This window comes from Cinclus cinclus, chromosome 4, assembly GCF_963662255.1.
Source record: "Cinclus cinclus chromosome 4, bCinCin1.1, whole genome shotgun sequence".
Lineage (NCBI taxonomy): Eukaryota > Metazoa > Chordata > Aves > Passeriformes > Cinclidae > Cinclus > Cinclus cinclus.
This window is the reverse complement of record NC_085049.1, coordinates 55468609-55483634: the sequence shown is the minus strand read 5'-3', so window position 1 is coordinate 55483634 and position 15026 is coordinate 55468609. Positions and strand designations below refer to the sequence as shown.

Here is a 15026-nt window from a genome sequence, read left to right as displayed (position 1 = left end):
ATTGGTTCCAGATTTTGGTAACACCAGCTTTGCCTCTAAGTAGGTATTTGCAAAGTCTCCCAGTCTCTTGCAGGACTGCAGAGAGCCTGGGTACTCTGGGAAAGGCACTGCTGGCTCTTACAGGAGTGCTCAGGTCTTGCCCAATGGCTGCATGCCCTCGGGTCAATGTACACAGATCAGTCAGCATCGCTCCCACTGCAATTAAATAAATGTCTCTTACCTCCATAATTTCATTATTTTTAATCAGGAGTGACTCTGCACCTCCATAATAAAGATACTGCATAACCAGCTGCAATAAAACAAAGGGAGTGTTTATAAAAACCAATCCAAGACATAGAGGAACAGGGGACAATGCAAGCAATACCCGAGGCTTTCCTAACACCACCACGGACTTGTAGGTAAAAATGGCCCAAGCCTCCTGATTTCAAAGATATACTTGGTTATTCTCTCTCTGCAAAATTCAGTGTTTCCATCTCACAGGTAGTCTAATATCTCAGCCCTCACCCTCAAATTATCTGGATTTCCTGGCAAGCTCCCAACAGTTTGCAGGAAACCGACTAACCCATTTTGAATTTTCAGTGTATTTCTCAGCCTGTTAAGTACATCACTAATTCAGCCAAACACAGCATATATAATGGCTATTCCCTTTTTCCTTCCCTGGCGAAGGCCACATTCATCCAGCTGTGTGTGGGCATGCATGGATGACAAAGAGGTGGAGGAGCTTTGCACTGCAACACAAGCCAGCTACGATCCCTCTGTGGGGAGCCCAGTCATTGTAGGCAGCTGGGAATTACGTGCAGCAGTAACAGTTGATAGATAGAGCTCCCTGAGCTCCAGTTCCAAGCAAGGGAAGCATATCCATGTACATGCTACAGGTACAGAGAGCAAGCTCTGCCTTTTCATGGCAAAAAACTGATTGGAGCACACTGCTAAGGAAGGGAATTAAATGTGTCTCTTCCAAACCTGCCCATTAAACACAGAACGAGCCAACTACAGAAAGCAATGCCTTGAGCTGACAGGCAGCGCTTTGTGTGCACAGCCCATGTCAGTGAAATGCACGTTGCTGTATTTGCAATCAATAGCACTCTGCTGGAACAGAGATGAAGCCTGTGCTTGTGAAACCACTGCTCTGGTTTATCAAATAGATAGGTATTAATTTGACAAGGCATGCATGTTCCTCTTACAAGTTCCATTCAAATTCAGAGTGAGGACTGTACCTGAAAGATGGGGTACTTCACATAGTTGATCTCAATACAAGTACTATCAGATGAGGGCTTGCTAGACAGCAATGCTTTAAACCTAAATAAAAAGAAGCAAAATTGAAATACTAGCCCAATCATCTCTGTGGAAAAATGTAGTAAAAACAGTACAGAAGTGCAGTGGAATGACAGCATCAACTCTTGCAAAAACAGTATACTGAAACGAACGTATTTGTCACCAAAAAGCATCAAGATTTAGACACTAAGATAAAGTTCAAGCCAAAAGGAAAAAGCTTCTCTATAGAAGATTTTAATTTGAAATGTTTGAAAAATACATCTATTCTATCTATAATGATAGAATAAAATGCACATCTAAAATTCAGATTCTGTAATGATGCATATTACAGAACCAAATTTTTTTTCTTGAACGCAACATGATCTTTTCTGAAGATTTAAAAAATGAACATTTTCTTTTTTTTTTAAGGCAATAAATTTTGGCTTATGTCCATTACACTGGTTTAAAAACTTTTTTGGAACTAAATAGTAAAAAAATGACACCAAGACTTTTAATGCTCCTATGCACACTCAGTATGATTGTGGAAGAAGAGGCAGAACAGAAAACTGGGTAGGTTGCTGTTCTCTGACTATCAAAACCCGAAATTCAGACATGAGTTTCAGGACAAAAAACCCACATATTTTTAGTTAATATTGGCAGACTTATGTGAGATGTACACATACATAACAATCTACTTCTCAAAATCAGGTGTTCCCATGGATCAGAAGGTGAAAATGGGAAATGTGCTGCAAGAAACACCCACCCTTGTACTTCCTCTCTTTGATAATTCAACTGACCTTCCAGCAGTAGTTCAAAGCCTGGTTTATCTATCAAGACCAGCATTTGCTGGATGGTAACCTTTCCCATATCATGACTGTATCTTGTTAATTAAAATACAGATCACAATTTACTTGTTTTCACTAGTGCCAAACTTCATTATTATGAACACAATTTAGTAGTCTTAAAGCTGGAGTATGGAACATATTTGTACATCTACCAAGAAGCTCTAAACCCCAGTATCCATTTCTTGATTGAAGGCAGGGTTAGGTACTGCAGTTACTTTATGCAAATCTCTTTACTCTGTGCTGTGGATTGGCAGCACGACTATCATCAATTCCCATACTGCTTAAATTATCCAAACTCAGTGCTTTGTCTTTGCTACACCTTGAAATAAGCTGTTATGGAGACCTATCCAGATTTGTTTAAAAGCACACCCTGAATGATACAGCTGCATATAAACAACATTTGTGAACAACTATTGGGTTGAGTTGAGCTGGGTAACCCACATTCAGCTTTCTCAGCACAGGAAACAGACTATAAATACTGCCTCTGGGTACATTATGGTATATTTCACAGCTATTTTATTTTATTTAAAAGTCGTCAAATGCTGTCAATTAATTGTGTGTTAGTAGGTTGTTTTTCCTGGGGACTGATGAAACTGATGCAAGGCAGGATTTAACCACTCACAAGATGAATTATTAAGAATCAAAATATCATGACTACTGTACAGTTGAGAACTGGGTGCAGTAACGAGCACCATGCCAATGTGCCTCAGTGGAATGAAGTCAGACACATGGCCAGAAGCATGGATCATTCACTGGATGAACATCTATTGACAGGAGCACTTGTTAAATGTCTGGCAGATCGACCAGGAGCAAGCTGTGGGATGTTCTGATTAAGAAAAATTTGGAGATTGGGCCACTAGCCCTCAAAGAACTGGAATATCAAAACAAATAAACAAAAAAAAAACCTGACAAATCCACACAATCAAATTCAATTTTTTTTAAAAACCAGAGATGTATCTCTATTTTACCTTGGTGATGCAGTAAATAGCAACACTCGATGTGCATAAAAAGGTCTTCCTTCCACCAGAAATGTGACATCTGACATCTCTTTATTGTTAAGAAAATGAGGATCTAGAATCACAAAAAGAAGGAAACAAAGAAGCCAATGACTTTAATTAGGAAGCAGTCAGGGACATACTGAACATTTCCCTGTTTTGACAAAAGAAAGCAACAGAATAGAAGAATATTGTTTTTAGTGAGTAAAGCCCATAAAGGTACTTTGGACAGCCTGAGACAACCACGTGGAGTTCAGAGGAGGCAAATTCAAAGCTCTGAATGCTGTGATGACCTTTGCTGAAATGACAGCCGTGTGCTGTCCCTGCCCTGTGATGCTGGCACAGCCTCCTCCCAGCTCTGCTACCCAGAGCAAACTGCAGCTCAGCACATCCTGGAGAGCCCTGTGCTCATTTAAACTCTATTAGGCCACTTCTCCCTGTGTGAGGAAGTCTCTGTCAAGGGGAAGAGGGTCCTGGAAAATTTCTTGGGTCCCTTCTCAGTCCCCTGGGCTCTGCTGACCAAGTTGGGAGGGCTGTGCTGGTGCAGCATCACCTGCAGCCAGTCAGGGTGTTTGAGATGGAGACAGACACTTGGCTCCAACCCCACGGCTTGGATCCCAGCCTAATTAGCAACACAGACAAATCTCTGCAGGTTTACAGCCCCGCTCCAGCACACCTCATGACCCTCCTGATGTCAGTGGGAGTTTTAGGTCAGGCTAAATTTGGGGCCCTTCCTTCTTCTAATTCTGTCTTTCAAATTGAGATTTTTCTGATTTGTGTCCCTCTCAAGCACCTGGCCAGCAGCAGCCAAAGAGGATTTTCCAGTCACACTTACCCAGGCGGGAGGTCTGCTTGCGCTTAATTTCCACGAGCTTTGGAATTGGGTAGGGTCCATAGCAATGAGTGAAAATGACAGAGAGCTGCTGGCTGATCACCTCGTTCTGTGCAAAAGAAAACAAGTATATACAATGTAAGATCAGTATGCAAAGGACATGTTAAGTTGTTCTCCACGGCTGCCTGTTTTGAAGGTGAAAAATGTGATTGCTGAAGCTTTATTAGAAATAAGAGCTCACAATTATTAGTGTTTTTTTAGAAACTGCAGCTTTCATTTATTTGATTGCTATGGCTCCTGTACAAATTATTTTAAATGAAGAAGTCTTCTCCTTAGATGACAAGTCTTCTTTGCCTAAAAAATTCCATAGCCCAGTTCCTCTCTGCAAAAACAAAGTTCCTTTACAACAGTGATTTCATTTTATTTGCAGACTTACTGTACTGGAAAATGACTTTTTTTTGCTCTTTAGAAAATGGTCACTGGTCACATCTTAGAAAACCCAAGCTACAGACAGATGCAGCTGCACAGCCTGCACACATTTTTAACTGCAGCAGGCTCACAAACAGACCCTTCCCCTACAGAGTGACTGAGGCACCAGAGCAAGACACTCATTTAATCCCAAATGTTTCATTAACATGCTCTTACACCTCTGGCACCAGTGTGGGCACCACTGTGCTGTGGAAGTCACCAGACCCTCATAGAACCAGGCATGTCCCTGGCCTTATCCCCTTCTGCCCCAACTCTGGGGGCAAGGCACCCACAGGATGCTTTCTAAGCAGCTTGAATACTTGTATGCCTAGGATAGGCAAGGGTAATGAAATGGATTTAATGCTTAACTACCTAAGTCCCAGATGAAAGCAGGATTTAAAAGTTTTGGCAAATTTAATCCCAAACTTTGCTGCTAACCAGAGCCAAGTCTGGACAAGTTCAGCAGTACCACGCTGTTAATTCATGGTGACATCTTTTAACTACCCTGTTGGTGGTGAGTCTCTCCACACCAGGAAACTGTGAAATGGCAAGACACTAAGACATAAGAGGGTCAAAGGCCAAGGAGATAAGCAGGTGAGGTGAGGGACAAAAAAACCCAAATCCACAGTATAAAAATTTGAGGAGCATAGTTGTTATACTAAAAATATCTCCAGGCTTTAGAAGCAGAAATCTAAGTTTTCCTTGCTCTGAGCGCGTTTTAGAAGTGCTCCTTAAATCCCACAAGCGACAAGGAGGAGTGGCAGAGATGCTGTAATGACTCCCTTAGTGAATCTAATCAAACAGGGCGGGAAGGGGTAGAGCTGCTCCCTCACAGCACATGCTGATGTCAAAGGAAATGACACACACTGGCCCGCAGGCAGGAGTTGGCTCCCATTACTATGTCAGATGTAGCACTCAAAGAAACGCCAAGATAAGAGAAATACTCATACTGAGAGACACCTTTTAGCAGGCACAGAGCCCAGCCCTCAGAGAGGGGCTCACTGCTGTGGCTCAAAGACAAGGAGGGCGTCTCACCCAGGAGCATCTCCCTGCCCAGCATCCTCCCATAGGAGCTCTGACAAAGGGAGTGAATCATGGGCCAAAGAGAAAAGGAAGATTTAAGACCAGATTCAAAGAAGGAAGTGACTCAGCTGCCAGGAGGGCTGGGAGGGAGAGCTTTAGACAGCAGGGCAGAAAGAGCAATTTCTTCTCTGCTCGGAAGTGCTGTGCCTAAGCACCAGGGCTGACTGAGTCAGCCAGGGAGGACCGCACCCGGGGGATGCTGATTACCAGCAGGGCAGCTCCTGGCTGGATCTGGCAGATGCTGGAAGTCAGAAAATACAACAGAAGATGGGGACAATTCCATGGTTAGAACGGAGGGAAGCTTCTGGAGGAGGAGAAACAATGCTCACCTGCAATGCATGAAAGCAAAGTGCACTGAAGAGGAGAGCTCCTGGCAGCCCCCTCCCCGATCTGCCGGGCTGCACAGGTCCTGTCTGTGTCACTGAGGTTCCAGTGGGTTCCATGAACTCACCAGTCCCAGTCACAGCTGTGCCTAGGCAATAGCTTTTTAAAAACACACACATGCGTCAATAAAGACAATGAATCTCCTCATTCCAAGGTGTCTGTGGGAACAAGCCGATGGAAAATCTGGCTTCACGGTGCCTTGTTAGGAGCTGGAGGCTCAACTCACCAGACTGAACCACAGCACCATGGACCAGGACTTCCAGCTGCACCCAGACCAGGGAAGGACAGACAAACTCAGCCACCCAAGTAGGAGAAGGGGATGCCTACTAACTAAGTCCAACCAACACAAAGAACCAGTCATGTGTGCTGACAATCCCACAGGAGCCTGCCTACATGGGTGAGGTGCTGCCAGCTCCCTGGGTCACCAACTCTGTGGTGTGCAGATATAAGCCCATTAAAAAAAACACTTTACCCACAAGCCTGTGGAAAAAATGGTGTAAACTAAGCTCTAATTAGCTCAACATGTGATACATTCATATGAGAGATGCTTAAAAACCCCAAGACGTGGAACAGAGATGGGACAAAGAGAAAGGAGACCTTAGGATGGACACATCAAAGAAAGCAGGGCTTCAGACCTCCAATGCAGAACACTGACCTCATTTGGCAGACAGGAGGCTGGAGACCTTTGGCTTCTATTGAGAACATTAAATACTTACATATCATGCCATCCAAAGGCCAAAAAATGTGCTCAGCAAGAAAGCTGAAGCATGTGCTTATTTAGAGTCCTTGCTAACAAACAGCAGCAAGGGAGAGGATTGGTAAGTTATTACAGCACACCAAGTTTGCTTCCCACATCCCCAGCACGGAGCCAAGCTCACAGGGCTGTGGCCCTGGATGTGCTCCCCACAGTGCCTCTGCTGACTTTTACCAATAGACCAGGCAGAAACAGGAGAGGGAAAAGGGATACTTTATCTGCAACTGGATGACTGGAGGGAAAAGTGGCTTTTTAAAGCCAAATCCTACTCTTGGAGGACTTGGGCTGCCTGTGAAGTCACTGGGAACAGCTGCAGAAGACCATTACCTGGGGTGCAAGCATTGCTCTGGAAGACAAGAGGACACGTTCAGCCTATTCAAGCTTCACCTTCCCACAGGCCCCAGGTACTCAGAAGCTCCCATTTAAGCCCTAAGATGGGTAATTCTTGCCTGTTTATCCTTTCATCCTATCACCCTAACTGTGAAAGCCCAGCTGTAAGACCTCACTGCAGCAGTTGTGGGCGGCAAGATTAACCCTGGAGGAGTAAACCAAAGTTTGTTTTCTTGCTACAGTTAAATGTTGGAAAACATTGTGCCAGGGTGTGTGAGGCTGACATCTGGAGCGAGGCCAGCCTCCTTTTAGACACAGGCATTCATTTGCACTCAAAGGGAGCCGATGCACATCTTCTGTGGGAGGGGGGGAAAAAGCTTGGCACAGGATGTAACAAAAATATTTACCTAGCCATGGGGTAGTTTGCAGATAGGCAAGAGGGAACAGGGAATAACAGCAAGTCTTCTGGGCAAGATGGTGCTTCCAGCAGAGAGCTGGTTGGTGAGCAAGCAACTTTGCTTTGTAGATACCAGCGGTCCCCTGACTTAAAAGCATTCTTCAGCAGAGATCTAAAGGAATTCCCCAGTCCTGCTGAATGCACTTGAACTGTGAGGGGAATTCATAAATTCTTTTGAAGCAAAGCTGGAGGCTTTCAAGTTGTTGGACCAGAGATGCCTCGTTGTGGATTGATGTGAGAAGAGGTGAAGACCTGGGTGGGAAGTGCAGGGGTATTTTTTCTGAATGTCCACCTGAGAGAGGTCTGTGGCAGGATTCAGGGAAGTCTCCTCTAGGCTTCAGCACATACCCCAGGAGAGCTTGTTGCATTTCAGGTTACCTGGATCAATGCAGCATAGCCATTCTAGGATGTGCTCCTACAAGGTACTGGTTACAACTGGGAAATACATAACCAATATTCTCCAGTACCTGTGCAAGACACATGTCCATGCCCCAAACTCTGCAGGGTAAAATATGTCTTGCAGACTGCTCAAACCCCACTGCTTAGCTCCTACCAACCTACAGACACCCTACCACCTCCAGGTGGCTGCCCTCTACAGTGGTAACAAGTCAGCCTTCCTTTCTTTACCTCTGAAATCCAAGCACTATTTTGGGGTTTTCTTCTACTGAAAACCAACCAGCTCAGCTCCATTAATGCTGTTTTAACCTAAGTCTGCCAGGCCCTCAAATTCCTCTACCACATAGCCCAAAAACCAAAAACTCACCACATTAAGAAAGAAAAAGTAACACTTATTCTTCTGGTCTTGGTGTCTGCCTGTTAATACACATCTCCCCAGCAAGCTGAGAAACTACACTGCTCAGAGAACAAGGGCATTGGCAAAGATATCTTCTCTCTCTGGTCCCGAGAATGCTCAGGGGACCCATTTCTCTGCTCAGTGCAGAGTGGAAGAAGTGCTGTTTCCAATCACCCATCTCACACACAGTCCCAAGCAGCTCTTCCAGCAGTGGTAGTCTCAGGATACCCCAAGCCCATTGAGGAGGCATCCATGACATGCTGGGACACCCTTGTATTAGTCCCCTATTTATGCTTCCCTTTCCCAGAAAAAGATGATAAACAGTGAAATAACAGAAAGGGCTTTCTGCTGTCCCCCATCCCTGAACACTCAAACTCTGAGACCTTCTTTGCCATCTGAGAGAGATGTTGTCTCCACCATTGCACAGGTGCTCTTGATACCATCCTCTTGCATAATTCACTTTAACCAAATGCCTCTAAACTAAATAAATGCCACTTCAGATGGTCACTCCTAGATGGTTAGGCAGCATACACATAATTAATATAAGTCAACAGCTGGAAAGGGAGGGAAGCCCCAGAGGTTGGAGCTACAGTTAGAGGCACTGAACTGTGCAACAAAATGGGTTTTGTTAGTGCTGGACTCAAGCCTCTCCACTGCAAGCTCAAACGGAAAAGAATTAATCACAGGTAAGGCACAAATGGACCCTTCCGTTGCTTCTGGGAAAGCTGCCAAGCCTCCTCTTCAAAAGGCTCTTTATATCACAGCTGTGCATTGTATGTAAAAAGCTCAGATCCATGGGCACATGGACTCTAATCCCTGGGTGAGAGCCCAGAAAAGGGCAGGTGTCACATCCACGGCATTTATTTATTGTAAATGAAGAAACGGCTCCTGCCTCTGGCAGGGGAACATTTTAGAAGGTAGCAGAGAGTAGGAACAAAATGAAACCTGTGTTAGTAAGTACCAAGCTGCATGTGTTATGAAAGCACAGGATGGAGTTAAGAGTGTGTTATTAACATGCCACTCGGTACCTGGCGCTCGCGTCTCACGCGCAGAATGCAGGATGTACATGTGTGGATAACCTGGGTCCGGCTTACTCGGAACTGTGCAGACACAGAAGTGCTACAAGTGACAATGGGCAGTGCTACAGATCACTGCAGCTGCTTGAGAACAGTGAAACCTGACTAACAAAATCACAGCAAGTCCCAGCCAAAAGACTGATCACTGCGTGCTGGCTGGGCACTGGATGACATACACAAGGACATTAGCCACTCCATGGAATCCATAAGCAGACCCTTTGGCATCCTAGGATGTCTTCAGGGTTATTTTTAGTGCAGGTTTTGGTGTGTCTGTCTCTTTTTCTTCAGCTCAAGTATTTAATTTGTCAGCCAAAATATTCCATTTTCACGCGTTAATTTTTTCAAGAAAGGTAAAATATTATGTGGGAAACAAATACCATAGTAAAACCTTTCATTACAATAAAACCTCAGTTTTCTATTGAAAAGCAGTTCAACAAAACAAAGAGGAGTCTTTCCTGATGGTCTCCAGGTAAGAGAAACATGCCCAGCACTCTCCCAGGGGAAGACTTCCCCTTGGGACATGATTCTGACAGAAAGCCTGCCCCAGTGCCAGGTAGGGTTCACCTGTTCTCTCTACCCTTAGCCCTTCCTGCAGAACAGGGCAGTCTGGCTTCACATAACAAAATACAGCTTCACTCAAGCTCATCTGAAACATTCATTTCAGCCCACCATGAAGCAATGGAAAAAAGTGGAATTTTCTAGCTCCTTTGTCTTCCAGTGCCACTTTCTAGGTCACATGTAGACCCTGGGGAAATACTGATTTTTGCTGACCACCATGCCTGAACTTAGTAGAACAGACACATGAGCTAGGTCTGTTGATATTCTTCGATTAACCTTTCCAAACATTTGTTTTAGAAGAATCAAATCCAGAAAAACACCAGCAACAGTGAAACAGAATGCTCAGCTCAAGCTTCAGCTTCTGCAAGTTTTCTTGGAAGACAACAGGCAGATATTTCAGCCTTTTCCACTGCCTTCTGTTTCGTGGAGACATGAAAATACTTTTTCAGTAGTTACTGCATCTGTGACACAAGCTATTTCTGAAAAGATATATTTAGAAAAACACCCAAAAACTTTCCTTTTAAGAGATTCTGGTTTCTGAATGGAGAAGTTACTGCTGAAAGAGTACTTTAGTTTTTAAACCATATAGGCTAGATTTCTCAAACTAGCCTGAATCTTTTTGGAATTTTAAAACTGGTTATTGCTCTGAATTGCTATTTGTTCTCAATAACTGTCAACACCAGACTGATGGCTGTTATTCAAACAGCTCAGCCTTCCAAAAGAGCCTGTGCACTCCTGCCCGTTTCTTCAGCTGCCTGTAGGTGCATTTGTAAAAGCTGGAAAGCTGCAGGAATTTTAAATCCTGAGGAAACATCTTTGCAAAGTAGTTTCCTGAATCTTTCAACAAGCCTGGCTGCCCAACACCCCACTAATGGGCTAAATATTAAAATAAACTAAATAAAATAAATACGTTGTCACTGACAGAAATGGAAGGGAAGGATGAAGACAGAGCTGCAGAATGCAATGAAGCTATGGCAGTGAAGGATTGCTCCTCTGACTTCTCAAGCTGATTTAGTCTTAGACAATACACTAGCAGGAACACTTACAGTCCTAAGCCAAGTTTTCCCAGTGTGAAACACCCTTAGGAGCTTCAGACAGTGCTTCAGCATATGGGCTCAGTGCAAGTGTGGACTCACACATGCACTTCAGCAATGCATGGCCACACAGGATCTAAGGAAATGGCAAAGTTCTTTACCTATCCTATGGGAGAAAGAGAGAAAGCTATAAGAGAGATTATTTGGAATTAAAAGAGTGTGTGTTTTCTCCGAAAAATAGGCCAAGGACAAACTGACGTAGGCAGAAAAAGGAGTGGATGGAACTGGCTCATGACCTCATACAACTGGCAATGGTGCTGGCTCAGCTACATGGATGGAGATGGGTGATTTAACTGGGTGATTGACAGTTCAATCTTATGCAGAGCCCTGAAGTGGAAACCTAAACCCAACCTCCTCCAAAGGCCAGATGCATTTAACTTTCAAGGCTGTGGGTTTCAGTCTCTCTTTTCAGGTTGTGGAAATGTCAAGATCAAACTGAACAGCTCCAGGATTTTCCTAAGCAGAGGGCACAGAAACATCTCTGCACATTCAGTGTGTTATCCTTAAGAGAATCTCTGCAAAAACAGAAGAGCTGACCTGCAAGCTTCACCTCAGGACCTACAAGTCCATGGACCTGGATGCAGCCCCCACATAGCTCTTTTAAAAGCCTTCATTTGGAGGGGAGGGCACTCCTCAGGTAAATATGGTCCTCTGACATGGGCAGGTGGGCAATCCAGGTCAGAGTCAAGCTCAGGCAATGAAAACATCAACCTCAGCTGGAGGGAAAGGAAAGCTTTCAGTCCGGAGTTTGGGGAAGTTTTCCCAGGCCATGAAGAGCACAACACAGATACCAACAGTCAGGAATTCAGCTGTATCTTCCTAGCATTCTTCCATAACAAAATCTCCAGCATAATTTTAATTTTGAGGGATTTGACTCTGCTCTACAAAGTAGCTAAAGCTTAGCTGGGGGCTACTCACTCCCAGAAGTGACTCTCTGGCTTCTGCCTCACACAGCCCTGTCCAAATGTCCTAGGTTACAATGTAAAGATGTGCCCAAAAGCCTGTATTCTATCACCATCTGTTAAAACCAGGTGGGGCAGTGTTCTTTATCTTTTCCATGATCCATCCTTCCTCCAGGAAAATATCTTCTGTTAATGGACCATTGAATCCCACTGCATGGCTGATAAAATTACATTATCCATTGGGAGATGCTCCATCCAGGAGGAGGAGCCAAACATTTCCTACCTAGATAAAAACTGAGATTTGGAACATCAAGGAACCCTTACCCACTGGTTTCCAGAGGACAAGAGCTACCAGACCTTTCTACAAGATCACTACTTCAACAAGACCACTTCATCTGGACTGCTACCACCACTCTAACTAGTAGGATGTCAGGTTGTATTCTGACTGTCAGTGGTCTTTGTTTGTACTATTGCATGTATTTTATTTTTTCTCTTTTTTCCTATTAAATTGTATTTCTGACTTGGAGTCTCTCACTGGTTTTGCTTTCAAACCATTACACCAAAGTACTTCTAGCAGGTTATGTTTGCGTGCTTGTCATCCAAGAAGACTGAATCCATCCCTAAATGGCAGTGCCTTTCCTACCCATGCAGTGTCTCAAAACCATCATGTGTCATCAACACTTCTAGTATCAGAGTTTTCCCAGTTTGAGTTTTGCTTGCTCTTAGGAAAGGTGCCTTAAACGAGCTCTCCATGTCTTTGCCACAGACATTGCTTCTTCCAGAGTACCTTGACTCTGGTCTTTAATTTGGTAATGACCCAAAGTCACTGCAGGACAGCAGGAGCCATGGAGGGAGGAACTGCAGAGTGATTCTCTGTTCTCACAGCAGCATGGAAATACTGCTACTTCCCCACTCCCCATGCAATTCTCAATGGTGCAGCTGATGTAAGACATTTAAAGGGATGAAAGGAAATGAAAGAGCTCCATCCCACTGGAAGCCACCAGGAGCTGGGTATCAAACCTTCATCTATGCTTTTGGCAGACTTCCTCCAGGACTTCAGTACAGTAGTGAACAACCCATGTGCAACATATACACTGTTCTCCCCCACTTACTTCACAGCTTGAAGAAAGGCAATAAGCCCAGGGACTTCAGCTCATCAAGTTTTGCCTGACTCACCGATTTCTGCTGCTGTTCTGTGTTACAGCATCAGGACTTCTGCAAATTTTATTTTTGTTTCTACTGTCAGCATCCTGGCATGCAGATGGGAATGGAGTACCACCCTGCCACCCTACAGGTCAGCAGCACCAGTGCTGGCAGAGCCCCCACATAAACCCTCACATCTGTATCCTCTAGGAACAGGCATTTTATAAACTATCTGTAAGACAAAAGGGATTCCTCATATCTGACACTGTTCTTGTAGGTATCGGTTACATTTTCTTTAATCTTTTCATACTGTAGCATTTGGCCTTTCTTTTGCATGGCCTGGGAACCTGCAAGAACATTTTGTGCAAAGTAGAAAGTGGAGGCAGAAAGTTGGCTTCCTACCCTGAGACCTGCCCTTATATTTCCATGTGATTTTTGGGGAGCTTCTCTGGCCAAATTACTCAAAACTACGAATTGCTGTCTAGCTTTTCCAGGTTATCACAGCCTCTGAGACTGGGACTGTCACTCCATGAGACACTGAAAATCTGCCTGTTTAATTACCTCAGTTTCCTTGTTAGTAAAGATAAGATCTTCTTTCATGTCTCAACTCATTAATATTAGTAAATTGTTCTGAGATTATGGGATAGCTGGAACTATTTATAGGAACACAAAATGCCATTTCTACTAGGTGCAAGTTGCCATGCAATTAAAATATACCGAGCATCACAATATGTAGCAAATGGGACATCTTGTTTTACATCAGCCAAGAGCTGCTAAGTGGCTCTCTGCTTCCTAGCTGCTTATTTTATACTTTTTGCTCTGAAAAACTCATTAAGGAAATGTACTGGGCCAGACTGTGATGTTTAGCAAGACTCATAATCTCTCTCAAAGTTTCCAGCCCACAGGGAAAAGGATGTCCGTGTGGGCAAATCAAGCTCCTCTCTCCACAGCTCTACAAAATGCAGAGCATTACAGTTTGCTGTCAAGAGAGAGGGATGTGAAGGGCCACAGTTATGGCCCTTCTGTACCTCTTAAAGGAGATTTCCATTCTATGGGTATACACACAAATGTCTACTCTCAGCCCTTCCAGAGAAGAGGAACAGAAGATCCTTTAAATCTCAGCTTTCCTCAGCTGCCTTCTATGGAGTGACCAGGGAGAACTTTTATTGGCTCATTCTCCTACAAATGAATTTATGTAGATTCCTTCCAAAGGGTTGCATAGTTCCTTTCCCCTCGTTTCTGTCTGGGAGAGCTTTGTATGAGGCCATTTGGACAAGACTACCACAATAATTCATAACATTTGCAGACAATTTGTAAAGCCTTACAGGGTCCCAGAATGATTAATTACTTTTTGTAAGACTCTGAAACACTGTCTGAGTGTGTGTTTGTGAATATGCATGAAGAAAGGCAATTCCCCCAGGGTCAGGCATAAATATCAGCACAGATTTCATCCTTGTTGTGTAGGGGTTTTTGTGATACTTCAGTTGTTTTGCCCCTCCGTATTTTAGGTTTCTAAGTGAATCCAAAGCAGAAGGTAGAAGCCTTATTTTTTCCCCAGGTCTCCTACAATAGACTAGATGTACCAAAGGTATAATTCTATGTAAATGATTTATTCTAACGATGATTGCTGGCCTTGGCTTCAGCCACCCAGGAGAAAAGCAATTAAAGTCACCCCTCATACTAGATTACCAGGCCTAAACGTATTCTCTGTTAAGTTTTCAAAATTATTAGTTTCATATCAACTTTCAAACCAAACAGCAGTTTGCTGGTAGTTTCTGGCTGAAAGTGCATTAACCCAAGTAAGTACGGAATGAGGAATCTACAAATCCTAGGATTTGGAACAATTTCCTAAAACCTATCTCAAAATATTCTACATAAATACCCATCCAATACAAACTAATTGCAAAAGCTAGGCTCATGGGAGCAAAAATCAGAACAATGCTGGAACAAATATGCAGGATTTGCTCAGGACTCTAGTCCAAGCCTGCTTTTAAAGCAAGATACAAATCCATGCATGCCATCATTAGCTATACCAAGTCTGGAATATTTAGTAGTGAG

The 15026-nt window shown here is 43.8% G+C and overlaps 1 protein-coding gene across 1 annotated transcript in view; it reads right to left on the bottom strand.

Annotated features, from left to right (window-relative positions):
- Window positions 1–15026, bottom strand: part of ABTB3 (ankyrin repeat and BTB domain containing 3) — a 163017-nt gene that overhangs the window by 5469 nt on the left and 142522 nt on the right. Inside the window, exons 12-15 of the mRNA XM_062491280.1 lie at window positions 3930–4035; window positions 3068–3170; window positions 1218–1299; window positions 221–289 (exon numbers count right to left, since the gene is read on the bottom strand). Coding sequence (XP_062347264.1) covers window positions 221–289; window positions 1218–1299; window positions 3068–3170; window positions 3930–4035 — 360 coding nt within the window. The remainder of the gene's footprint in view (window positions 1–220; window positions 290–1217; window positions 1300–3067; window positions 3171–3929; window positions 4036–15026) is intronic.